This window comes from Metarhizium acridum (assembly GCF_019434415.1).
Source record: "Metarhizium acridum strain ARSEF 324 chromosome Unknown scaffold_1, whole genome shotgun sequence".
Classification (NCBI taxonomy): Eukaryota; Fungi; Ascomycota; class Sordariomycetes; order Hypocreales; family Clavicipitaceae; genus Metarhizium; species Metarhizium acridum.
In genome coordinates, this window is record NW_027094015.1 from 6,433,393 (window position 1) to 6,457,124 (window position 23,732).

General features: G+C 52.3%; 12 protein-coding genes across 12 annotated transcripts; 6 read left to right on the plus strand and 6 right to left on the minus strand.

The window, feature by feature from the left end:
* Window positions 1-504: 504 nt before the first annotated feature.
* J3458_002023 (uncharacterized protein) lies at window positions 505-4,559 on the plus strand. Its single transcript, XM_007808852.2, has 2 exons — window positions 505-986; window positions 1,040-4,559. The coding sequence occupies exons 1-2, from the start codon at window positions 628-630 to the stop codon at window positions 2,637-2,639; spliced, it is 1,959 nt and encodes a 652-aa protein (XP_007807043.2). The 5' UTR covers window positions 505-627; the 3' UTR covers window positions 2,640-4,559.
* Window positions 3,127-4,310, minus strand: PEX7 (peroxisomal targeting signal 2 receptor; the record flags this gene model as incomplete). Its single annotated transcript, XM_007808853.1, has 3 exons — window positions 3,127-3,753; window positions 3,849-4,074; window positions 4,138-4,310. 3 exons carry the CDS (start codon window positions 4,308-4,310, stop codon window positions 3,127-3,129), a joined length of 1,026 nt encoding a protein of 341 aa, XP_007807044.1.
* Window positions 4,560-4,739: 180 nt separating the features above from the next.
* J3458_002025 (uncharacterized protein) lies at window positions 4,740-7,007 on the minus strand (the record flags this gene model as incomplete). The annotated part of the gene is made up of 2 exons (XM_066117061.1): window positions 4,740-6,920; window positions 6,969-7,007. The coding sequence occupies 2 exons, from the start codon at window positions 7,005-7,007 to the stop codon at window positions 4,740-4,742; spliced, it is 2,220 nt and encodes a 739-aa protein (XP_065978949.1).
* Window positions 7,008-7,718: 711 nt separating this feature from the next.
* J3458_002026 (uncharacterized protein) lies at window positions 7,719-8,673 on the plus strand. Its single transcript, XM_007808855.2, has one exon. The coding sequence runs from the start codon at window positions 7,807-7,809 to the stop codon at window positions 8,623-8,625; it is 819 nt and encodes a 272-aa protein (XP_007807046.1). The 5' UTR covers window positions 7,719-7,806; the 3' UTR covers window positions 8,626-8,673.
* Window positions 8,674-8,989: 316 nt separating this feature from the next.
* J3458_002027 (uncharacterized protein) lies at window positions 8,990-10,411 on the minus strand (the record flags this gene model as incomplete). Its single annotated transcript, XM_007808856.2, has 1 exon — window positions 8,990-10,411. The coding sequence occupies one exon, from the start codon at window positions 10,409-10,411 to the stop codon at window positions 8,990-8,992; it is 1,422 nt and encodes a 473-aa protein (XP_007807047.2).
* Window positions 10,412-10,732: 321 nt separating this feature from the next.
* Window positions 10,733-13,092, plus strand: J3458_002028 (uncharacterized protein; the record flags this gene model as incomplete). The annotated part of the gene is made up of 1 exon (XM_007808857.2): window positions 10,733-13,092. The coding sequence occupies one exon, from the start codon at window positions 10,733-10,735 to the stop codon at window positions 12,890-12,892; it is 2,160 nt and encodes a 719-aa protein (XP_007807048.1). The 3' UTR covers window positions 12,893-13,092.
* A 306-nt stretch (window positions 13,093-13,398) lies between these two features.
* J3458_002029 (uncharacterized protein) lies at window positions 13,399-14,754 on the plus strand (the record flags this gene model as incomplete). Its single annotated transcript, XM_066117062.1, has 2 exons — window positions 13,399-13,971; window positions 14,044-14,754. 2 exons carry the CDS (start codon window positions 13,399-13,401, stop codon window positions 14,752-14,754), a joined length of 1,284 nt encoding a protein of 427 aa, XP_065978950.1.
* A 524-nt stretch (window positions 14,755-15,278) lies between these two features.
* Window positions 15,279-16,079, plus strand: RIB7 (2,5-diamino-6-(ribosylamino)-4(3H)-pyrimidinone 5'-phosphate reductase; the record flags this gene model as incomplete). Its single annotated transcript, XM_066117063.1, has 1 exon — window positions 15,279-16,079. The coding sequence occupies one exon, from the start codon at window positions 15,279-15,281 to the stop codon at window positions 16,077-16,079; it is 801 nt and encodes a 266-aa protein (XP_065978951.1).
* A 988-nt stretch (window positions 16,080-17,067) lies between these two features.
* Window positions 17,068-18,205, plus strand: J3458_002031 (uncharacterized protein; the record flags this gene model as incomplete). The annotated part of the gene is made up of 1 exon (XM_007808858.2): window positions 17,068-18,205. Exon 1 carries the CDS (start codon window positions 17,240-17,242, stop codon window positions 18,203-18,205), a length of 966 nt encoding a protein of 321 aa, XP_007807049.1. The 5' UTR covers window positions 17,068-17,239.
* A 107-nt stretch (window positions 18,206-18,312) lies between these two features.
* J3458_002032 (uncharacterized protein) lies at window positions 18,313-19,665 on the minus strand (the record flags this gene model as incomplete). Its single annotated transcript, XM_066117064.1, has 3 exons — window positions 18,313-19,117; window positions 19,176-19,278; window positions 19,344-19,665. The coding sequence occupies 3 exons, from the start codon at window positions 19,663-19,665 to the stop codon at window positions 18,313-18,315; spliced, it is 1,230 nt and encodes a 409-aa protein (XP_065978952.1).
* A 1,113-nt stretch (window positions 19,666-20,778) lies between these two features.
* J3458_002033 (uncharacterized protein) lies at window positions 20,779-21,165 on the minus strand (the record flags this gene model as incomplete). Its single annotated transcript, XM_066117065.1, has 1 exon — window positions 20,779-21,165. The coding sequence occupies one exon, from the start codon at window positions 21,163-21,165 to the stop codon at window positions 20,779-20,781; it is 387 nt and encodes a 128-aa protein (XP_065978953.1).
* Window positions 21,166-21,941: 776 nt separating this feature from the next.
* J3458_002034 (uncharacterized protein) lies at window positions 21,942-23,404 on the minus strand. Its single transcript, XM_066117066.1, has 2 exons — window positions 22,833-23,404; window positions 21,942-22,755 (listed from the first exon to the last, which is right to left on the minus strand). The coding sequence occupies exons 1-2, from the start codon at window positions 22,982-22,984 to the stop codon at window positions 22,251-22,253; spliced, it is 657 nt and encodes a 218-aa protein (XP_065978954.1). The 5' UTR covers window positions 22,985-23,404; the 3' UTR covers window positions 21,942-22,250.
* Between the last annotated feature and the right edge of the window lie 328 nt (window positions 23,405-23,732).

A 23,732-nucleotide genomic window follows, 5' to 3' on the forward strand; every position in this document is an offset into this window, starting at 1 on the left:
AACGGAATGAATCTTCTGCTTTGAGATTGTGGTTCATGCAGTGGTAAACATCTGTCGCGTTTGTGGTGGAGTTTGACCTTTGAAGACTTTGCTCCGCCGAATGAGCAAATATACAAATGAATTGGAGTAGAAACAGGCAACTGCGGTGTCTTTCGTATCCAAATCTTACTAAGCTGTTTCCTCTTTGCCTTTCTCTATCTCTTTCTTGCTTTACATTGATTGTAGTCATGAAGCTATTCAATTCATGGTGTTTTCAGACTCGCTTCAAGAATGGGCAGGGGTAGGGAATTTAGACCAACATGATTGGTAGCCGCTGGCATCTTGCGGAAAGAAGGTAGTCGCCACCCAGCCACGCGGGTTGCAAAAAAGGCCGCACACCTGTGTGTGTGGTTGTGGGTGCGGGGTGTGCGGCCTTTTTTGCAACCCGCGTGCCATCCACCTTGGGACAGGAAAAAAATTCTGGACCCGCTAGTCCATGAAATTCTCGAGAGCGCGGATCCTATTTTGAAGTTCTCCATCACTTGCTGCCCTTTCAAGCCTTCACAATCTTGATAGCCAAGTGTGCTTCACATCAATAATCTGTTTCACATCAATAATCTGTCTCGTTCTGTGAAGAAGGCTGTCAATATGCTGAGACAAGGCTTTCGCCACTGTGCTGGCCTCACCAGTGCCGTTACGCGGTCCGTCTTCCTTCGCAGCCGGACGGCCACCCCCCTTGCCCCGAGAGGTGTCGTACCTTTGGCGCGAACTCCTGGTACCTTCAAGAGCATTGCATACTCTTCGAGATTCTACAGCGCAGAAGCTGCAGCTGTTGAGACAAATCCCACCGAGGAGACTGTCCCGAGGGACGTCGTCAACTTTGCCGACCTGTCGCAGGCTGGAGTTCATAAAAATCTCCTAGACGCAATTACGAAGGACATGCGATATGAGGCTATGACACCTGTTCAGTCCAAAACCATTAACCCGGCACTCAAGGGAACAGATATGTAAGTACATAAGCTAGCTGTCGGGACTGTTGCTCTGTACTAATCCGACGCAGTGTTGCCCAGGCCAAGACAGGAACTGGAAAGACCTTGGCTTTCCTTTTGCCGTTGCTCCAGCGTATGATCGAAGAAGACCCAACTCTGGCTACAAGACGTGCCTCCAGAAGTGCCCGGTCGGATGATATTCGCGGCATTGTTTTGTCGCCGACCAGAGAGCTCGCCGAGCAAATTGCAGCCGAAGCTCGTCGTCTGACAAAGTACACCGGCCTTGTTGTCCAGTCGGCAGTTGGAGGCACTCACAAGGGTTCTATGCTGCGCCAGACGCAGCGTCAAGGATGCCATTTGTTGGTCGCTACACCAGGCCGCCTGAATGATTTGTTGCAGGATCCTCAAAGTGGCATTGAGGCACCAAATTTGGCGGCTCTTGTTCTGGATGAAGCAGACCGCATGCTCGACGTCGGTTTCGAAAAAGAACTCGGGGAGATTACACGTTGCCTCCCAAGTCGGGATGAAAAAACTCGCCAAACCATGTTGGTTTCGGCTACCATACCGGACGATGTCATCAGACTTGCCCGTACAATGGTTCGACCCGATGATTTTGAGTTTATCCAGACCATCTCAGAGAACGAGTCTCTTACCCACGACCGAGTACCACAGCATGTCGTGCCACTGACTTCATGGAACAATGTTTTCCCCAGCTTGTTCGAACTAATCGACCGAGAATCTGCTAAAGCGGCTGAGGATCGCAGCCTACCCCCGTTTAAGGCCATTGTTTACTTCAACACCACTTCCCTCGTTGAAATGGGCGCCGAGCTTGGCTTTCACCGAAGACGAAATGGACTCATGAAAATCCCCACGTTTTCTATTCAATCTCAGCTCACCCAAAATCAGCGGACGAGGGCTGCTGATATGTTCCGACACGCGAGAAGTGGCGTTTTATTCTCTTCTGATGTCACTGCTCGTGGAATGGACTTCCCCAACGTAACACATGTTATCCAAGTTGACACTCCTCGCGATCGTGAGTCGTATATTCATCGACTAGGTCGTACGGCTCGACAAAATAAGGGTGGCGAAGGCTGGCTTCTTCTCCCACCAACATCGATGGGTAGCGCAAGGAAGCTCCTGCGCGGTCTCCCTTTGCAGCCGAACAAAACTCTGGAGAGTTTCAACTTTGATGCAGAGGAAGGTGCCGAGAAACTACCAAAGTACCACCAGGAGGCTCAGGATCTCACTCAGTCTCTCCCGCGAAAGATGCTATGCTCTGCTTATACATCAATCTTTGGGAATTCAACTCAAAAACGGGAAGAGCTGGTTGATGATCTGAATCTGTGGACTAGCGTTGGATGGGGCTGGAGCGAACCGCCGCCGGTTTCACATGCATGGGCTCGTAACCAGGGCCTCCTTCATTCTGGATTGAACATCCAGGATAGTGCCGCCCGCCAAGATGACCGATCTGGACGTGGCGAACGCAGGGGACCTCGTCGCTTCGATGGTCATGCATCATCTGATCCCTTCGCTGAAATGGGACGTCATGCCCGGCGAGATGACATGGGATCCGGTCGAGGTAACCGCGGTAACCGCGGTAACCGCGGTGACCGTCATAGGGGATCAAGAGGCTTCCGGGGGTCCAGAGAGTCCAGGGGATCCTCTTTCTAGGCCGACTGTGAAGACACAAGTTGACAATCCAAGACGTCTCCCGGTCTCGGGGCATTCTCCATTCTAGAGACAAATATTGTCTTAATATTTTGAGATGCGCCAGCTATGGCAGGGGCAAATGTATACTAGATCAGAAACCATGTACAACTACGGGCATAGCACAGGGTCAAGGGTCACAACACACAAAAAGCGGCGTTTAGGAAGTCCAAATCTCCCCAACGATGAGTAGTAATTTCTCACAAAGCTTGCTTGGAAACCCGAGTATTTCGAACCTCGTATGGGTCATGTACCTATATATCTTTTTCCTTTTTTTTTTTTCCGTTTCTTTTTGAAATAACGCAAGTCCATGTATCTGCAGCCATAACGCCTCTTCCCGTACCTCTGTGACTGTGCTGTGTAGACTCCATGCACCCGCCATTCACAAACTGTAGTGTCAAACCCATGAATGATGCTTGTCCTCCTTTATCCATCAGAGCTTCTCGATTCTTCATCTTGGACCCGGGCCCATCAACATATTCGAATCCCACAGCAACACCCTCTCGTCCCAACCAACCGACGCGACCCAGCCGCCCGCACCGAATAAACACCAGTCGACACCTGTTACAAACTCGGTATGTCTATTCATGACGCCCAGCTGGTGACCCGGCTTGGCCCCGGCCAAGGGGCCCGAAGGCTGAGCAGACCCGTCGTTCCACAGCCGCACCGTCATGTCGTAACTCCCACTGATAAGGACGTCGCTCGCATGCGGACTCCACGCCAATCGCCGAATGGCATATTCGTGCCCGAGCATCAGGCCCAGCGGACCGGCCGCGGGGTTGCGAATGTCAAAGGTGCGAATGATGCGGTCCACGCCGCCCGCGGCCACGACCGTGTCGTTGTACTTGTTCCAGTCGTGCGTGAGGACCTCTGCGGGCGGGCTGCCGGCCGCGTGGACGGGGATCGTGGACACGAGGTGGTACTTGGCCGAGGTCGGGGTGCGCAGGTCAAAGACGCGGAGGTGCGAGTCCGACGAGACGGCTGATACCAGGGCCGGGTTGGACGGGCAGAAGGACGTGCTGTAGGTGCAGTTTCCGATGGGGAGCGTCTTGAGCGAATGCGGGCGTGTTGGCGACCACTACGGACGGGCGGTTAGTACACGGAAGCTTGATTGTTACTCTCCCTCTCTTGTTTTTTGAAATCTTAGCCGCAGGGGAGGGGTGTTCTGCTGACGATTTTGACGGTTCCGTCCCATGAACTTGAAATGAACGTGTCCTTTGTGACGGGGTTCCAGCAGACGGAGAATGTCTCGCGCTTGTGTTCGTGGAAGTTCATGATGGGGAACTCGTTTACGCCCAGGTCGAAGAGCTTCAGCGACCCGTCGCCGCCCGCTACTATGAGTTGGTTCTCGTTGATCTCCGACCAAGCCAGGTCGTACAATGCGTCGTTTGTGTCGAATCTGTTTCGCTATGTATTTAGCCCCAATCTCGCCGCAGGGTGGGCAGCTGGGGCGCACACATACGTCTTTTCCACCTGGACTCCTTGCGCCGTGAGCCCCAGGGCGAACACCCTTCCGTTTCCGACGATGCCAAAGTTGGCTGAGGTTGCGACGGCTATGCGCGAATCGTAGTAGGGCGAGTACTTGACTGCGTAGGGATTGTACCCTTGGGTGCGGAACTCAAGCATGGCCGCCATTGTGATTCGTGACGGCGCCTGCGTCTGGGCGCATTGATGGTTGGTAGACGCGGTCGCCTGGGGTTGCGAGAGGACAAGAGGCCGGAGGGGAGTATGGGAGCTAGGGGAGGCAGATTTTCTGTAAATATTGGTCGAGTTCCTGGGCTGACGATGGAGGAATTGCTGGGCTTGGAGGTTGCTAGATTGGCATGTGCCTCGGTAATGGGCGGCGCCGACGTAATGTGGGGAGATGGCCGTCAACTGGTCTCGTCACTGTCACTTCTTGTTCTTTCTTTTCTTCACTCGTCTTCACTTGGCATTTGCATTGCAGTTGGCCAATGCCACGTGACGGATAAACAACGTGCGTGTAGGCAGGAAACCCCAGCTTTCTATCCAGTTAACGCGTAGCTATACCTCAAACGCGGCACATTACAATTTGTTTGTCCGCCCTCAAACTCTCACACCCACAATCTCCTGCCCTAGAAGCACATCGTCTAAAAACGTCGGATACCCCGTCAACTCCAGCATTGGGGTCTGCAACCCCCAGTCCCAAAGGCCACTACTCTGGTACTGAAACGCATCATAGCCATCGTGACCATCAAGACTCATTACGTCGTCTGCACACGACTCCCATTCCCTCGAAGAAGTCGTGCTACCCACAGCCACTTTTGCCGCTGTCGAGGAAGCAAACTGCTCTGGTTTATGTCTGTCGCTAGCTTGTGTCCGTGCGATTGGATATACGCCCAGAGGATTGAGAATGTAGTCTAGTGAAAATTGTCGCGGGTTTTGATCCTCTGTCGGCTCTGTCTCTGCATGTGCATTCGTCCGGCTTTGCTCCCTGATCTTGTCGAAACGCTTCATGGCCTGGGCTGCTGATTCCAGAAACAGGTCTACTTGCATATATGCTCGTAGATGTTGTAGGACACGTACATTACTCTCCAGCATTTGCTGAAACTGCTGGAGCCCAGCCTCTGGCAGTAAGGAAGAAATTGCGGATTCGCCTAATTCGATCCACGATGCAAGAGTCGTTACTAGCACTCCGCTGCAAACCTGCGCGTGCATGGCAAATGGCATGTCTACCATGCTCTCTTTGTGACATTTATATAGGTCGTCTAACAGCGTAGCTATGTAGGCTGCCTTGATGGCACACATCTGATGGCAGCGTCTGAGGAAGTCTCTCGGTGCCTTATCTCGTATCCATTTTGTTGCCGAGACGGGATAAACGAGTCCAGCTACACCGACGCGATACAAATCATTGAATGTTTGTGCAAGGAGTATATGAAGACCGAAATAGAGGTTGAGGCGCCCAGATGATTTGTATAAGTAGGTGTTCTCTAGTGTCATTCTCATCGCGTCCGGTATCGAGGACTCCAGGGCAACGAGTTCTTGACCCAGGCGCTGAAAGTGCGAAGCAGACCCCGGCTCCTGGCTGGTCTTCCAGGGAATATCATCACCCAAATGTTTGACGTATTTGAGAATCCGGGATCGAATCGCCATTGCGCGAATGTACAGCGCTCGTAAGTCCAGGTCGTCTGTTGCTTCTGGCCTTATATTCGGCACATCGCTTCCCTGTACAAAAGGGAGGATGGTTCCTTGCCGTAGCATCTCCGTCAAACAGGGCTTGTTTCGAATGAAGTTATCCTCTAGGCTGGGCAACTGTATCTGTACATCGTCGGCCGATATGAATTTCAGCTGATCAATACCACACTCAATAAAAGCGTCTTGCAGGTAGCACGCCCAGAACAACCTGCGTCGACTCTCCTTGACGACCCACGGAATAGATTCCTCTTGTTCACACAATATATCTGCGTCGTGTTCCACGTTGAGCTGTAAGATCTGAACGTGCCGTGCTACCATGCCTGACATGACAAAGGCTTTGGCATGATCTCCTACTCGCAGAAAGTGCTCATGCAGCAGAACAGCAACCATCAGACATTCAACTCCCAAGTTGCCGAAGCTGGTGCACACACACTGCATGGCACTGGCTGCCCACCCTCGACCAGCATGATGAAACCGCGTGTTTAGCAAAGGATCCTGGTCTGAAGATGCAACCACGGCCCGAGCGTAATAAAAGGGTGCAGCAAGTGCGCAAAGAATATATATGAGGCCGGATCGATCATCATCAAAGGCGTCATCGTCTTGAAATCGCGCCATGAAAGTAGGAACATGCAAAAAACCGAAGCATCGGACAGTGTGGACCTGTGACAAATATATGTCTAGCAGTTCACGCACGCGATGTGCGGGAGGTAAGCTCCGCGACGTCAACCAAGTTGGCATATTGGCGTCGACCAGCGCGTTTGATGAGAGGCCGTGGCGATCGTCTCCTAGACTGAGGCTAGGTCTCGAGCCGCGCCTCTCATGATCTGGGCTCGGATAAAGACAATGCAAGTCCTTTCTACTGCATCGCTTGCACAGAGGGTCCCCAGAGCACTTGGCCTTGGACCGTTGGCATTCCACGCATGACCTGCGAATACGTCGCCGCCTCAGACCAGCTTGTGTGATTTCATTAGTACCTTCTAGATGGTCGTCACCCTTGGCCGGTTTCATGGCATCCTTCTTTGTAGCGTAGATACATTCTGTGCCGAATTTGATGCATTTACGGCATGATCCCGGTGTGCGGTCGCATTTCACCTGACCAGTGTCAGTAAATTGCCTAGAATATGAGTGAGGAAAACGAACCTTGCGTTTGCGACAAACGACGCAGCTCTTGGGCTCCATTTCATTTCATGCCATTCTTCCCGATGGATCCCGGGTCGATCAGTCGAAGTGAAATGTCAAGAGAAACACATGCACGTAGAGGGTGCAGACGATGAAGGCCCAGGACCCTGTCACTTCCCCAGGTACGGACTAATGTTACCTCTTCCACAATTGCGGGGGGAAGGCCAGATACGCCTTTCTCACGCCGGATGTTGCCATTGAGTTGTTTCCGACTAGCGAGTGGTCCCATGGTGTTGCTCTGGCTGGGATTTGGACGGAGCAGGGCAGCGGAGCCCAGAAACCCAGCATGTTGTTGAGCGAATGATGCGTCTGCCGTCGATGCCTCAATTCAGAGTAGACGGGCGAAGGGAATGAAGGGCTGTATCTCTAAACATCAAAATGTGACACATAGCAACCAATCTTGTCTCGATGGGGTTTGATAAGGTTGATGGGCTTGATAAGTGGACTAACCCAGTGACACCACTGTGGAACGGGCAGTCGCGTCGCAATCGTCGTAGTTTCCTCTTTGGGACCATCGCGGGCGAGATCCGCCTTGTAGCGGATATCGTCCCCGAGATGCTTCGACACCCCTCATCTCCAAGATCAAGCTATCGCGTGTCGGTTTACACTACCGAAGTCTTGATCATCCTGATTCGAAAGAACTTAAGCTATATTTGACAAGGAAGCTCTCGGTGGGTTGTCATTTAAGCAGCCGGTATTCCCATTATGAACATCACTGGAATCCCCCCAAGTTCTCATAAAAAACATCCTATTATTGCCACTTGCGTGCTTTTAAACCGCTTTCTTGACCCAAAGCACAATGCTTGCTGAAATATTGGCATTATCTTCTTTCTTGGGTTCCGCCATCGGTGCCAATAACTTCCGTGTCTTTGACAGCACGGCCTACACCAACACGTCCATCGGCTACGGCGCATCCAACCTCAATTGGATCCCCAGTTATGTCTGCAGCCCGCTCGTCGCCAACAACGCCATCCCCTCTGCAGAGACATGGCAATCCATTGTGCTAGAATGGAACATCTACCCCAGTTATCCCCTCGTACTGGACTGCGAGAACATCTACCTCACCTCAACATCCACCGCGGACCACAACCTGGAAGTCATGAAGACGCTACAAACCTGGGCTGCCCAAGTTCTCCCAAGCGATCAAATCATTGGGTGGTACGGCCTCTCGGGAAACACGGCTGCTTCACTGTACGGACACTACCAGAGACTTATTGCCAACCACAGCGCCCACGCCTTCTTCCCTTCAGCTTACACATTCTCGAGCAGCCTCGCTACTTGGAACGCCTCTCTCAATAGTGTTCTTGCCAAGATCAAGGCTATAGATGCCTCCCTTCCTGTGTATCCGTTCACATGGCCACAGTACCATGATTCTCCTTATGCTTTTCTCCCTGTTGATTTGTGGAAGAGTCAACTGGATGTGCTGACGGGGAATGAGGATATAAATGGATTTGTGATTTGGGGGGGCAAGAATCACCAGGTCTGCGGCGATGCATGCCAGGCGAGCGCGGGCAAAAATCCGTGGTTGGAGGCGACTAGGACGTATTTGAAGGGTTTGTATGGTATTGATGGCGGGACGTCGCAGAAGCAGGGAGGCCAACTGTTCACTGGGGTGTGATGTGTTATGGGAATTTTTTTTTTTTTTTTTTTTTTTTTTTTTTTTTTTTTTGAGAAAGAGACCAGGGGCAATGTACTTGTCAACACCCAAAAATATTGTTTCCACCGATATTATATGCTCCTCTGATCCTTAGCTCTTCTTCATGGTATTATAAATCTGCTTACGCGTGATCTATACGAACACAAGGCGACGAACAAAGACAAATTGACACAGATAAAACTGCCAATCACTGAAAAGAAGCCTTCTTTTGGCTCCTCCGTGACCGTATAGTAATGCGAGCTATCTGCATAAACGGCAAGGATGCTATGATTGTTCGAGACCATTGTACTGCTGTGTTGCTATTCAATACCCAAAGCTAGACCATCTACGCAAGTCCAGTCATCTTCTCATTTACCTGTTCCTCACTGCTAATCCCTTCTTCAACCAACAACTCCCCCCCAACAGCTAGCACAGCCGGAACTGCCACTACCAAGCTGCCAATGCTTAGTCCCCAGTTCATCGCAAACTGCGTCATGGCAGAGTACCCTTCAGCATTTACCCTCCACGCCATTGAGCCTCCAGCCGGTTTAAGCGCCGAATAGGTGCCTACAATAACCGCATTCACAGCAGGACTATGTGACTGCGCGCCAATAATCCAGTAGCAGTAGGACTGCCAGAAAGAGTCGTACATGCCGTAAAAGAAGTACAAAAACATAGGTCCGAGGAACCTACTTCCATCCGTATAGTCAATGTCCTGCTTGTGCCCGTGACGAAGCCGTTCATCGTTCCAAAGCTGGAATCTATACCCGCCACCCCAGATAGCCATACCAGTGGTGAAGAGGACGGCCCAGCCTGCAAGGGCGCTGGATTTGCGATTAAATCTGCGCAGGTCGAGAACGAGGCCCATCAGAAGCCCGCCAAACATTTGAGCAATCCAGTAAAGCGCGCCATTGAGTGATCGGGTTCGCAGATTGAATGTCTGTCCATTAACGTTATTCTGCTGGTACGAATAGAAAACATTCGCATTGAAGAACATGGGGTACAGGCACATGATTCTCCAGTTCAGCACGATTTTGGCGGTTTGGAGCATGGACTGCTTCAGGTTTGCCCAGGTGACGGCCTTGGATTCGCGGGCGATGCGAGTGCCGGCATACTTGGAGGACAGTGCCTCGGTCGAGCAGACGAGTACGGAAAGCGACCACCCAAAGAGCATGACGACAATGTAGGCGACATAGGTTGAGTCGGTGACGGTGCCAGACTTGGAATGGAAGTTGAGCGCGAAACTGATGAGCGAGCCGATTGCGCCGCCGAGGTTGAATATGACCCAGAACACGCCAATCGCTCTCCCACGAGTCCCGTCATTGGTGTAAGTCACCATGACGGTGCCTTGAGCGACCCAGAAGAATGCGGCTCCAATACCAAGCAAAGCGCCTGCGGCAATTACAAAGGCTCCGTTCTGAGTTCGGTTGAAGTTGAGGAGCGAACCGGCGTAGAGAGCATATGTCCAGCCTCCCAGGAGGAGCGAGGCGCGAGGCCCTAGATACTTATAAAACGCACCAACTAAAAGCAAAGCAGCACCGGCGGTGGCAGCATGGGTAGCGACGTTGGAGTTGGCGGCGACGGTGCCGTCGACTTGGCCTGAACCGCCCATGCCGGTGAGGGCATTATACATGCCTGGGTTGCAGAAGGATATGATTGAGATCAAGATGATCTGGGCCCACGGATCATGGAGAAGCTTCTGAACCCTCGACTGCTTTGGCACAGAGCCATCTTCAACTTGTGCTCCAGCCATTGCGGGTGGTGCCATGAGCCAAGGTCAAAGTCCAAATGACGATTCGTAGAAGAGATGTGCAAAATTGAAATGTGGCCAGTGTTCCTCACATTTTGCCTGGAACTCGCCGCATTTTTAACTGGTTGTAATGCATCATGCGTAATTCTAGAATAAAGACGAGCTGCAGGGTCAAACCACGGTGGTGCGAAATATTGGCGGATCACGGTGCCGAGATCCGTCGACTCAAATGTACCATAGATTTGCATAGATTGAAATGATGGACAAATAAAGACTGCATCAACGCCACTTCTGGCCAGCATCCCAGGTGACCCTGCACATTCGACAATACTGCTTGACATGACGCCATCGACGGACCCTCCTCAACACGAGGCTCTTGGTGCTCTTCAGACGGAGGCAATTAGCCCTCTAGCTGGCACTATGGAGTCCTTGGACACATTCGAACTGTGTGTCGCGTTCAATCAAGAAGAGGCTCGTGTGGCATCTTCAATAACATCCAGTCTACCGGCCATTGCGGCCCTGGTCGACGATCTCGTTCCACGCCTCCGCTCCGGCGGACGGCTTATTTACACTGGTGCTGGTAACAGCGGAAGAGTTGCCTACATGGACTGCACAGAGCTCCCGGCGACATTTTCCGCAGACCCGGCGCAGTTCCTCGCCGTCGTTGCTGGCGGAAGCCGGGCCGTAGTGGAGGCGGTTGAAGGTGCCGAGGACTTACACGACGATGGCGCGGACAAGATGCGTGAATTGCAGCTGAGTCCACTAGACACAGTTATTGGCATAGCAGCTTCTGGCAGGACACCGTTCGTCCTTGGAGCTCTCAAAATTGCTATGGAATGTAATGCTGTTACAGCGGCCATCACCAATTGCCGGCCGTCTGCCATTGAGAAACTCGGCGTGACTCATCCCATTGCAGTCCTGGTCGGTCCCGAGTTTGTCACAGGGAGCACTCGGCTTAAAGCTGGTAGCTGCGCTAAGCAGATCCTTAACATGATCAGCACTTGTGCCATGATCAAGATGGGCAAGACTTACCGTGGGCTCATGGTCGATGTGCGTGCTATTAACGACAAGCTCAAGGCGAGGGGAAGGCGAATCGTGAGGCAGGCGTGCGAAGGCAGACCATTGCTGCAGAACATTAGGCCACATGTTGCCGTGCACGGCGCCACTGAGAACGACGACATCGATTATCTTGACACGACCATTGATGCTCTCATTCAGAAGTGCCATGGCAGTATCAAGCTAGCCTGTGCAGTTGGGCTTTCCGGGCTGGAACCAGATATAGCAAAGCAAATGTTGACTACCGTCCAAGGAAACCTGCACGCCTTTGTCTGTACACTTGAATTCCAAGCTCTAGTTGAGTCGGCTGATCTCCGCCAACAAGAAGACTACTTCCTTTGCGTGGATGGCGGCGGGACAAAGTGTGCTGCTTCCATTGCCTCCAGCAGGGATGTTGTAGCTCAAGGTGTTGCTGGAGGTTGCAATTTGAACTCTGTGACATTAGAGGAAGCTGTCGATCAGATAAGGTCTGCGATTGACAGAGCCATAGGTTCCCTCACTGGTCACTCACAAGGGACGTGGCCGAGATTTCAAAAGGCCTGGGTGGGAATCGCTGGATTTCATCACAGCCGCCAAGCAAAAACCCTGACATCCCGCCTCGAACGTCTGCTCGGGGTCTCGCACCAGGATGGAAGTCTGTCTTTGACCTGTGACACTTCGCTTTTGTCGTCGTGTATGAGCACTGATGGCTCCATCAACGGCTGCGTTGCTCTTATTGCTGGCACGGGTGCTGTTGCTACAGCGTTCAGAAGGGCACCTAATGATGCAATTTCCCAAGTCGGAAGAGCTGGTGGATGGGGTCATCTCCTTGGAGACGCCGGAAGTGCATTTTACATCGGCCAGCGGGCAATACAGACTGTTCTAGCGAGCCTGGAGGAGAGCCAAGGTGAGCTCTCCCCTTCTCAGCCACTCAGCCCCTTGCAGACCGCCGTCTTGCAACACCTGAACTGCGATGGAGCAGATCTTCTTTCCACCATATTGTGCACCAACGCTGGCAGGCAGTCATCAAGGCTACTAATTGGAAGCCTTGCTCGCGTGGTAACAGCCCTGGGTCTAAGACCTGTTAATCCCGATCAAGATGCACTCAATATTCTTCAAGAGGCTGTTGAATGTCTTGTGGACTTGCTGAAACGGCTGATCAAGGCTCGCGTTTCCGATCCAAGAAGAAGCATCCTTGTGTTATCCGGAGCGTTGATGAAAGTGGAGCCATTCAGAGACTTGGTTCTCGAGAAACTAAAATCTCAACGAATCGTTTTCAATACCACGGTGCTCGTCGACGACCCTTCCAGATACGCCGTCGACTTTCTTGCAAGGTCAAGCCATATCGAGGAGTCTGTGAAGGACTTGCCTGTCAACCCAGAGGCTATTGATGTCACTAGTCAATCGTTACTAGTTCCATGTGCACTACTAGAACAAAGAAAGGGGAGCATCATATCCGTCTAGCAAAGCAAATGCTCATCTCACTAGTGACCGATCCATGGCAAAGACGAGGTCGTGAATTTAAAAGTAGAACGAACGAGCGCCCGGAACAGGAGGACTTTCAAAATAGCAATAGCGTAGCAGTCAAGGAAGAAATAAAGGCCAAACTATATCCGCAAAATGCCGCATTCAGTTTTTTAATATTTGATAGAGTACGCTCATCCGGGGTTGTGGTCGATGTGAAAAAAAGACGCCAAGGGTTAGGGTTGTTTGCAACACCTAAATTGAATGCAGCTAGTCACATGATGTCGCGTCACTAGCCTGCGCCCTAAACACGTCGAAGAGCGCCGAGTCACGTCGCAGATCTGTACATCAAAGGCAACAGCAATTACTAAACAAGCCCAAATAGAAATGCCGCTGGAGATATGCCTTGCTAAATGTCGATGGATTTCCTACTTTCGCATACCACTGGGACAGAGTCTCTCCAAAGCCCATTCCCCGTGCATTCCTGTAGCAAGCACACTGGTGCCATGAAATCATTTCTCACACAGCCAAAGCGAAGGCTAAGCCCAGAGCCGAAACCCGTCACAGATGACGACGAACCGACAGAGGTCAAGCTTGTCCTCCTCTCCTCCGTTCATCCCGAGGTAGACCAAGAGACCCTGCTCGATTTTCTCCTCGCTCATGATGGCTCAGTCAGCCAAGCGTCTGAAGCTCTCAAATCCAACAGATACCAGCAAGGTGCTCGAAAGAGCGGCGTAATAGGCTATCAACAATCATTGAGGCAATACACAATGGGGGATGCTACATCACCGACGAAGAAGAAGCTTAAATCGAAGAAGGGCAGCACGTTGCATTTATACGACCCTGAAGACGTCGCGGAGCATACGCCGTGCACAATAATCCATAACTTTCTTCCCCCTGAGGATGCGAATTCTCTTCTCAAAGAACTCCTGAAGGAAGCCGATTCTTTTGAGAAAAGTACATTCAAATTGTTCGACAATGTTGTCTCGAGTCCACATACGTCAGGTTTCTTTGTAGAGAGCTACGAAGAGATGATGGCGCAGAAGTCGGAGTATTACTACAATGGGTCCCAACTCACGGTAAGCGACAGGAAACAATACATGATAAAACAAACAAAACCGTATGTAGCACCACTCTAACACGATTTGCAGGACGTCCGACGCATTACACCAGAGCTCACCAAAGTGAAACCCATCGTACAAGCCGCCGTGAATCAAGAAATCCAGCACCGGATCAAAACCCGGTATCCCGACGGCAAGAAACTCAAACACCAATCTCCCAATGCATGGATCCCTAACTCTGCCTTTGTAAATTGCTACAACGGCGCACAGCAGAGTGTCGGCTGGCACAGCGATCAGCTCACCTATCTAGGCCCACGGGCCGTCATTGGATCCATTTCGCTCGGGGTCGCACGCGAATTTCGTGTTCGGAGAGTGCTTCCGAAGGACGGTGATGCAAAATCAGCAGACGAGTCTGACGCAGGGGGCCAGATATCCATACACCTTCCACATAACTCGCTTCTGGTGATGCATGCCGAGATGCAGGAGGAGTGGAAACACTGTGTGACGCCGGCGCTATCTATCGACCTGCATCCGATTGCAGGGAACAAACGGATCAACATTACATATAGGGATTATCGACAGAGGATGCATCCCAAGTATACGCCGAGGTGTATATGTAAGGTGCCTTGTGTGTTGAGGGTAGTGCAGAGGAAGAAGGAGAATTTTGGGAAATACTTTTGGATGTGCCATGCAGGGAATGTCCCCGGGAAAGAAGGATGTTCGTTTTTTCAGTGGGCGGAGTTTGATGATGACGGGAATCCGGTTGTAAGTGGAAATGCGGTGAAGTATTCTAAACGATGAGTGGTGGGTCACGTCGACTACACGAAGCACGATTTTCCCTCTGATGCATTATGAGAACCTGGAATCAGCCACAGTGTATTTATTTGAGCAATGTTTATCTGAAATGCACTCTGCTCATGGAGCCGCTCGTGTTAGTCTGTCGGTCTGTGTTTGTTAAACAGGGAGAACGAGACGAGGATACCGATGCCTTCCCATAAGAGCGTTTCAAGTCAAGGCGAGAATACTTACATCATTACTTGTCATATGTAGAAGATATGAATAATCTCTTCTAATCAGGCCGCCAAACAAAAAAAAATTATACAATTCATCCCCAACCATTGCCCGCTCGCAATGAAAGACAAGTAAAAGTGGGTCTCACTTTTCACTTCACTTTCTCTTAACCTTTTCAGTCTCATGACGACTTTAATCACAGTGTGCTCTTGAACCATCCTTCCCCCTCATCCGTTTTCACCGCTCGGTCCCCTTTCAGCACCTCGAGTCCTCGAATAACCAAGGCCAGAATACTGCACATGCCAAGTACCGCCATGTCGGAAAAGCTAACCTTCCCTGCGCCTGCGGCGGCAGCCCTCGAACGTCATCTCCCACGACCAGACACACAAACGTCCAACCGACCCTTCGTAACGCTGACATTTGCAACTTCTCTCGATTCATCACTCTCTCTCGCGCCAGGCGCCCGCACACACCTCTCCGGGCCGGGTTCCAAGGCCATGACGCACTACCTCAGGTCCCGACACGCCGCCATCCTCGTCGGGGTCTCGACTGTGCTGGCCGACAATCCAGGTCTAAGCTGCCGCATCGAAGGCTCAGCATCCCAGCCGCGCCCGATAGTCATTGACCCGCGTCTGCGGTGGACACCGCGCTCATCGGATCAAGTATTTCAGATCTGCCGGTCTGGTGCTGGCCTTGCACCGTTCATCCTCACCGGTTTACCAGAGGCCCAGATACCAAAGGAGTCTGTCGAGCTCTTACAGCAGCACGGAGGCAAATACATTCGCATCGCATCAGCAACATCCAGCAAGGACAGAATACGCTTCGAGTGGAACGACGTCTTTCAAACTCTATTGTCTGAAGGTCTCACAAGCGTAATGGTCGAGGGGGGAGGGCAAATCATCAACTCGTTGCTGGGTCCAGCAAATCACACTTTGGTCGATTCAGTCATTGTGACTATTGCGCCAACCTGGCTTGGAAAAGGAGGCGTCGTCGTCTCACCAGACAGAGTCTGCGATGCCAACGGAACGCCGCAAGCTGCGGCTAGATTGTCCAATGTATCATGGCACCCATTTGGAGAAGATGTAGTCCTTTGCGGGACGCTAGCTCCTCAATAATAGTCTACGCCTAGCAAACCGATGGGGAAAAGCCATTGGTTCCTACATCGTCGTATCTGGCGACGACACGTCGGACAGTATACATCTAGCAGGAGGTCCCTGCAGATGGCCATGTCGAACACAACAAAAGTACAAAACTACCAATCAATGGGCATCGCAACACCTGACATATTCCGTAGTAGTGAAACCTCCCAATTTGTAGCGGTCGTCGGCGAGCGCCGCCGAGGGTAGGGTTTGGCTCCGTGTTGCCGGCACGGGGCGACAAGCGACAGCACACCCGGTGGCCGTGCCCGGAGTGAAAATGGGGTTTGAAAGGATGCAATTAATGAATATGAACGTTCACTCATGCATCAATTGTGAATATGCTGTGATTGAAGGTTTCGCGGGAAGCCGGGGGGGGGCCGAATTAGACGCGCGGAAGTGTTCCAGAATCAAGCTAGCGAGATGATGCATCAGTGATGCACAGCTGGTTGAATGGAGGCGCGGGCCGAGGTGGCTATCCAGAGAGAGCGAGCTCCAGTATGAACGGAATAAGCATGGAGACTTGGGCCATTCGTATTAAGCCATCTACCGCTTGACAACATAATTGCGTTGAATCCAGTTGGGTCATGTCACTCACCAAATGAGGCTAGGCTGGGTTGGCTTACGAAAAGCAAAGGACGCAAGGGCCTTGGACATATCGATGAGACTTGTATGGCAATTCGCAGCCCGCCATGCCTCACAATCGCGAAGAATCTGGATCTAGGTATATAAAAACAATAAATGAGGAAGAAACACCGGGAAAAAAAAGAAGAAGAAAAACTGTAGGTACATATCACGGAGTAGCTACTACGTACCCAGGTGCTCTACGACCCAACAGGCAAGCCAACCGCCGCTGCCCCACGCGACCCATGGCCAGCAAGCCATGCTGGATAACCTGAGCTCAATCAGGCTACTTAACCGCCGACATCTGGGCCAGAACCCACCAGACACTTTCCGCAGAAGCAACGACGACGTCAATCGCAAACCGTAAACTCACCTGTGTTTCCACCTCGGACGGGGTTCGCCAGCCCCTTCTAAAGCCATCCATTCTCCCTTTTTTCCAATAATCCTCACCCTCCTCCCTCTTCGCATGTAAAATCCCAAGAAGCACGAAAGAGCAGCACCGCCCCCCGCCCGCCATGGCATCCCCCCACCACCGGCCGCGCATCACCATCCTGGGCTCCCTCAACATCGACCTCGTCAGCTACGTGCCTCACCACCCCCTGCCAGGCGAGACCCTGACGTCGACGCACTTCAACACCTCGCCCGGCGGCAAGGGCGCCAACCAAGCCGTGGCGTGCGCCAAGCTCTCCCGCGCGAGCGACCTGTCCTCGCCGTCGGCGGACGTGGCCATGCTGGGCGCCGTGGGCGCCGACGAGTACGGCACCACGCTGCTGGGCAGCCTCACCGGGTACGGCGTCGACACGTCGGGCGTGGCGGTCCGCAGGGGGGGCAGGACGGGCGTCGCCATCATCGTCGTCGACGAGCCCTCGGGCCAGAATCGCATCATCCTGTCGCCCGAGTCCAACCACAGCCTCCTGCCGGGGCACTTCGAGGAGCTGCCCGCCCCGAAGCCAGACCTGCTCATCATGCAGCTCGAGGTGCCGTTTGATACCGTCATGCAGGCTCTGGGGGCCGCCAAGAGCGAGGGGGTCCCCGTCTTGTTGAACCCTGCGCCGGCGCGGGCTCTCCCCGCCAGTGCGTACGACGGGTTGGCGCACTTGATTGTGAACGAGACTGAAGCTTCCATCCTCTCCGGAAGGCCCGAGTCGGAGCTGGAGGACGAGGCCGGGCTTGACGGCGTTGCCAACATTTTCCTCGAGCGTGGGGTATGTAATGTGGTGATTACACTTGGCGGACGCGGCGTGTACTATGCCACTCAGAGTGGCAACAGGGGGCTGGTGCCTGCGCTGAAGGCAAATGTCGTTGATACCACGGCCGCTGGCGATACATTCGTTGGGTCGTATGCGCTATCTATAGTAAATGCTGGTGAAGGCGGGTTTGACATCGACGCTGCTGTCAAGGCGGCCAACAGAGCGTCAGCCATCACAGTGTCAAGAAAAGGTGCTCAAATATCTATTCCCTGGAAAGACGAGCTACAATAGACCCATTTCTTTTGACGGGAAGGATATGAATGAAAAAAAAAAAGTGGTCAAAATGCCCCAGTCTTGACTTCTGGGCTTGCCTCTAAATCTACTGGTGCGAATGATATCTAAAACCACGATCCCCAGTCCCAAAATTTAGAGTCCTTGTGCTTTAGCCCCATAACCGACCCTTGGCTCGTGGCTGGGTGCATTCGAATCAGATTCTTTTCCGAGGTTGGAGTAGGCGCCAATGCTCGTAGTGCCCTTTCTCCGAAATAGTACATATCGCGAACTGGACTTCTCGAACTCCGTCCTGCTTCCTGTAGTTTATCCACCGATGCGCGTCGACTTTTCGAGAGGTAATTTGCACGTGGGCAGTTCATAGAAGTACCATCGAGAAGGTAACGTTGCAGTCCAGGTGATCCGTGAAGAGAATCCATGTCAAAGTCGAACGTCATGCGAACAGATTCAGTAATCTGAGGGCTTGTAGCTGGGGCAACATCACGCCCAGTGTCCTTCACTCGTGTGACCTGAGAATCCGTGATGCGCCTCTGCGTACTGATTGCCTTCTCGTCTCCCCAATGTTGCACCATGAGAGGAAACAGGCTATTCTGCGGTGCTTTGCTTCGAGGGGACCAAAGAGAGCCTCCAGATTTCTGTGTAATGGCTGTCGTGGCTGTCGTTTCCATTCGACTTTGGAGGTGGCAAAGGCCACTTTGTGGTACCTTTTCATTTATGATTTCTGGGAAAGCCGAGTGATGATATGATACTCGAATGTTCATAAGTTGCGTTTGAATATTGCCCAGCTGAAGTTCTAGTTCTTCCATTAGTTCATTAGACCTTGATCGAGCGTGTCCTATCTCGGATCTTCTTGTCGCAGTATGCAGCTGAACGTGAACCACAATCAGTACACTAGTCCCAGCATAAATAGTCCTGTATCTTCCTTGTTAGTCATATATGCAGCAAGGCTAACGACGGCCGGGAGACGAACGTGGGCCATGATTGTTCCTGCACAACTTCCAAAATAGCAGTTCCTGGTACTGCCGACACCTCTACAGTTAAATCATATAGACATCCAAAGTCAAAGAATCGATCTGTCAATAATATCAGCAGCTTATCCTCAAAGGAAGAATCGACACCGGCAGGGGGTAAACCATACCCAGCTTGTGATTGACATATACTCCAGCCACTATGTCATTTTGTGTCTCATTAGGTGCCAATATCTTGCTTGATGATATCTGAGAAAGCTTCCCGGATACTTCTACAGCAACCCAAACACTGCTTTCGGATCCATCCAACTCCAATTGTTGCGGGATTGCCACGATACGAGGCGATAATATGTACGTTCTCGTATTTTGTGACATCTGCCGCGGGCTTAGCTTGTTAGAGGTAGAGGCAGTCCCGGGTGCCTGGGACTGGAAGACCCCGGTGGATTGACAATACTGCTGAAGATTATTGTCATCGGTAGTTTTAGGCTCCATTTCGTATGACGACGTCGATGATAATCGATCGCCGTCGGTGCACGTCCGCGGTTGAGAGGAACACGTTGACGAAAGTCGCCCGCTTGACCCTGTTTGCGACGAACTGGAACGGCCAATAGTTAGGTATCGCTTGTAGTTCCTCATATTTGGAGTCGACTTCCTCAATAGTCCTCGGCATCTGGAAATAGCTTCCTCCCATGATCGAGTCTGAGGGTGCCTCAAATCCACCGAGCTGGCCCAAAAAGCTCGTCCTGTCGGGCTCTGGTGCTGTACGCGTCTTTTGCAGATTTGCAAATGTTTTGTCCTATCGGTTATACTCGATACATCGCTGTCACTGTCGTCTATTGCTAACTTTTTATTGGCTCTCAAATCGACGTCGTAGCTGTTGCCCCGACATCGCTTAACAATACGCAAAGGGCTTGGCCTATCCCGCTTGGCTTTCTGGCGTCCTTCCATAGACCGTTCATGGTAAGATGCCATTCTAGTTATGTGTTGTAACCGGGGTAAGATTTTTCTGTAACTAGCGGAAGAAGTGAAAATGGCATTTTCCAAGTGAAGATGCGTTGCGGAAGGCCAAGACAGAGATTCTCAGAGGAAGATACGTCCGTTGTACATAATGAAAGCGATCATGACGGCCGTGGGGAGGGCAATTAGGGAAAGCGCAAACGCGCCCAAAACGAAGTGCCAGAGTTCCCAGGCACCGTGAATTATGGGCCCACGGCGGTCCATTGCAAAGATGCAATCGGCAATGGAATGAAAATAAAATACGAGAAGCTAGGTACCCAAGTGACGAAGTTTCGGAGGCTGTTTTAAGTTGGGTATCAACGAGAATCGCTAGGACTAGGCTTTCTATCAAGAATTTAGGAAAGGAGGGATGATTCAGTGGTGACGAGGAACCTATATCAAGAAAGATCGTGAACGGCAGTCATCCACTGCAAGCGCATCTTCAGCTCGATGAAAAGGCAGAGCGGACACACCATGAGCTCAAAGAAACGCCAAATACTTAGGCCACACTGCCGAGTGTACGACGAATATTATCCTTCACAGACTCCACATCCGTTTCTTCCATTGGGAGAAAGTGAATCTACATACGTTTTGTAAGCCTGCACCCAGTCAGTATTGGCGTTGTTTGCTTACCATCTCATCAGGCACGCCTGATCCTCCGTACAACACGGGTTCAGAAAGACTAGCCGCAACTCCCTTTTGCACTCTGTCCTCCCACACCCCATCCCAATTCCACTGACCAGGCTGCCGCGTCGCTGTGGTGGGCGATGGAGCTGGCTCCTCTGCCTTCCCAGAAGAGCTATTTCGGACACCGTCAGTATCGAAACTATCGCCACCACCGGGCTTCTGATCTGCGAGCTTGCCAATTTTCCGCCTGTGCGCGCGCCACGCATGCCATGCTCCAGGATTTCCCGAGGCTTCTAGAGGAACCATGTCAAGAACTTCTGGCGTGTCAAAGGTGCTGCGGATATACTTCAAAATACTGTAAATAGACATGCCTGGTTTGCAGTTCTGGCTATAATTCTGGCAGAGCTTGCATGAGGTGGCTTCGGCGACATGACAACACCATCAGGTGGCGCGCCAGTCCCGTCAGACCCTGAGCTGACAAGTCTTTCGCCACTAGCCAGTCTGTTCCCAGACTCGGTACTTGGCCCACGGCCAAACCACCGTGGGAAACCATGCCTCAGGCTGAATCCGCCAGGCGGTAGTTGTTCTTGATCGGTAGCGCTGCCAGTGCCTCTATCTTGAACATCCTTTGCGTGCACATATGTCGTAAGGGGGGTGATGAGTGGGTGAAATATATCAGTCGAGAAGAGAATCAGGGGCGGAAGCTTCGGGTATGTGTCTGGGAAGGAAATCTGGAACCGTAGAACGGCCGCAGCGTACGGTCCTGTATCCTTTTGGTTAATTCGTCTAACTGCGACAGGCACATGACAGTCTCGGTCGGTGGTGATTCTAACCATCGCGAACAAACAGAACTGCTGACCACAGTGTAGGGTCTCCAGGGGTTAGACTAAGGAAAACACCTTCAGGACATGCTTGCTTCAAGCCCGTACTGGACACGCGCAGTTAGTCATTTGGAATGTCACACAGACTGGTCCCAACCAACAATTCAGATAAGAGATGTTGTATTCGTAATGATGGAAGGTCACCTGGGCGAGCCATCCTCACTGCATCTGTCACGGCCGTCATCGCTGCCTGGTAGTAGAATGAGATGTGGTCGGTTTCGAATGGGGACGACGCCTTGGGAAGCTATCTAAATTGGGCGGTGTGTGAAGCGGTGAGGAATTCTGCCGGTGGGAACTGTCGCGCGACATCATCGCGGGGCTCAGAAGGAGTCACATCGCGGGGCAAAATTTGGCTGGATGAGGGCTATATCACGTAGCGTAACCCAGATAATCGTGTGATCAAAGCCAGGCATTCGCTCCCCCGTTTTTCATTGAGTCAAGAGGGAAAGTTTTATCCATATAAAATAATGTAAAACTCGTTCAATCAATACTGTCCACCGGTGCTACCCAAGCTCCTGATGTTCGATTTTTCCTTGCCACCCAAGTTACGATGAGATTCTCAATGTTGGTGGATCATTGACCCAGGCGCTTCTCGATCTTGGACTTTTCATGAGCCTTGACTTGGTCCAGGTCGTCACGTGTGGCATTGTAAGCAACAGTAACCTGGTTGAAGGGATTCTCAGGGCTCTTGTCGAACTCCTTCCTGATCCTCTGCTTGCGCTGCTCCAGACGCAAGCCAACGCCGCTGCCATCTGCCTTCATCTCAGCGAGTCTTCGCTCCTCATACTTGGCATACGCAGCAGCAAATCTCCTCTCGGGATGCTTGTCAATCTTGGTATCGTCGGACCCGGTCGCCAGCGACAAGGCATCGAGCGCATTATCGATACCGGAAGCGTTCAGTGTTGAAGGTACACCGCCGTCAAGTTGGGAGAGGTCCAAGCCGCGGGACTTCTTAACAGGAGCTTTTGATTTCTTGGGCTCGGCTCGTCCGCCCAGGCTAGCTTCCTCCTCCTTGAGAAGAGCATCCTTCTCGGCCTTCTTTGCAGCCTGTTCAGCCTTCTTGGCGGCCTCGGCTTCCCTGGTGACAAGAGACAATGCTTCTATCAGTATTCGTGCGCGAGATCCTACAGACGCACCATGTTTTGCCACACTTACTTCTTGGCGTTGCTCTTACTCCCCTTCTGCCACTTATCGGCTTCCTCAGCCTCCAGTCTGGCATCGGCAGCTGCGGCCTTTTGCGCAGCAGCCTCAGCCTTGCGAGCGTTGCCGGCGACCTTCTTGGAGTTCTCGCCCTTCTTGCCAGCCATGACGACAACAATGGCTCGGCAATGCTCGGAAGAAGCTCGGGTGACAACGAAGTCGGTGCAGGTTCAGACCGCTCCAGGTGTGTGCGGTTTTTCTGATGGCGGATGCGTCGGGTGGTTGCGTTGGCCGATTGTTGTGGTACCGGCTTCAGCGTGGTTGCAATGCAGTCTGGTGTTTTCGGAGGATGTCTGGTGGTTGTCGGTGCACGGATTGGCCAGCCACAGGGATTGAGGTTGACCAGACCAGACAGCACCAGACCAGACTTGAGTGGCCCCGGCCACGACTTGAGCCTGGGTCTGGTTGACAGCACATGTGCAGGGCGGCGAGCAGGGCCCAGAGCCAGCCAGCTTGAGCCTGGCAGCACTGGTGGTGCCAGCAGCAGCTTGAGGTTATGTCAGACACAGGACACCGGCACTCTGGGGGGCTCCGTTGTCTTGCTGGCTGCCGCGTGGTCGGTCAGGGTGGCTGGATGGCTCAAGCGTGGTGCCGTGGTGCTTTGCTTGCTGCACCCCACAGCCCAACGCTGGACGGGGGTTGGCGCATCTAGTTTTGACACTGGCAAGCTCCGTCTGGTTCAAGCTTCAACGGTCGAAAGCTGCCATGACGGGAGTGGCTGCGGGCGCTGGAGGGGCGCGGCGGATGCGGCAACGTCTGTCAAGGTTGATGTTGATCGACTCGAAGCGTTGAACCGCGCTGCAGCCTTGGACCAGTCAGAGCAAAGCAGAGCTAAGTAAGGCTGCTAGTTACATG

Coding starts and splice junctions, on each gene's coding strand:
- J3458_002034 (XM_066117066.1), bottom strand. CDS start 22,984: ATGGCTGGCAAGAAGGGCGAGAACTCCAAGAAGGTCGCCGGCAACGCT. Junction 22,756..22,832: donor AGTAAGAGCAACGCCAAGAA/GTAAGTGTGGCA, acceptor TCTTGTCACCAG/GGAAGCCGAGGCCGCCAAGA.
- J3458_002023 (XM_007808852.2), top strand. CDS start 628: ATGCTGAGACAAGGCTTTCGCCACTGTGCTGGCCTCACCAGTGCCGTT. Junction 987..1,039: donor GCACTCAAGGGAACAGATAT/GTAAGTACATAA, acceptor AATCCGACGCAG/TGTTGCCCAGGCCAAGACAG.
- J3458_002026 (XM_007808855.2), top strand. CDS start 7,807: ATGCTTGCTGAAATATTGGCATTATCTTCTTTCTTGGGTTCCGCCATC.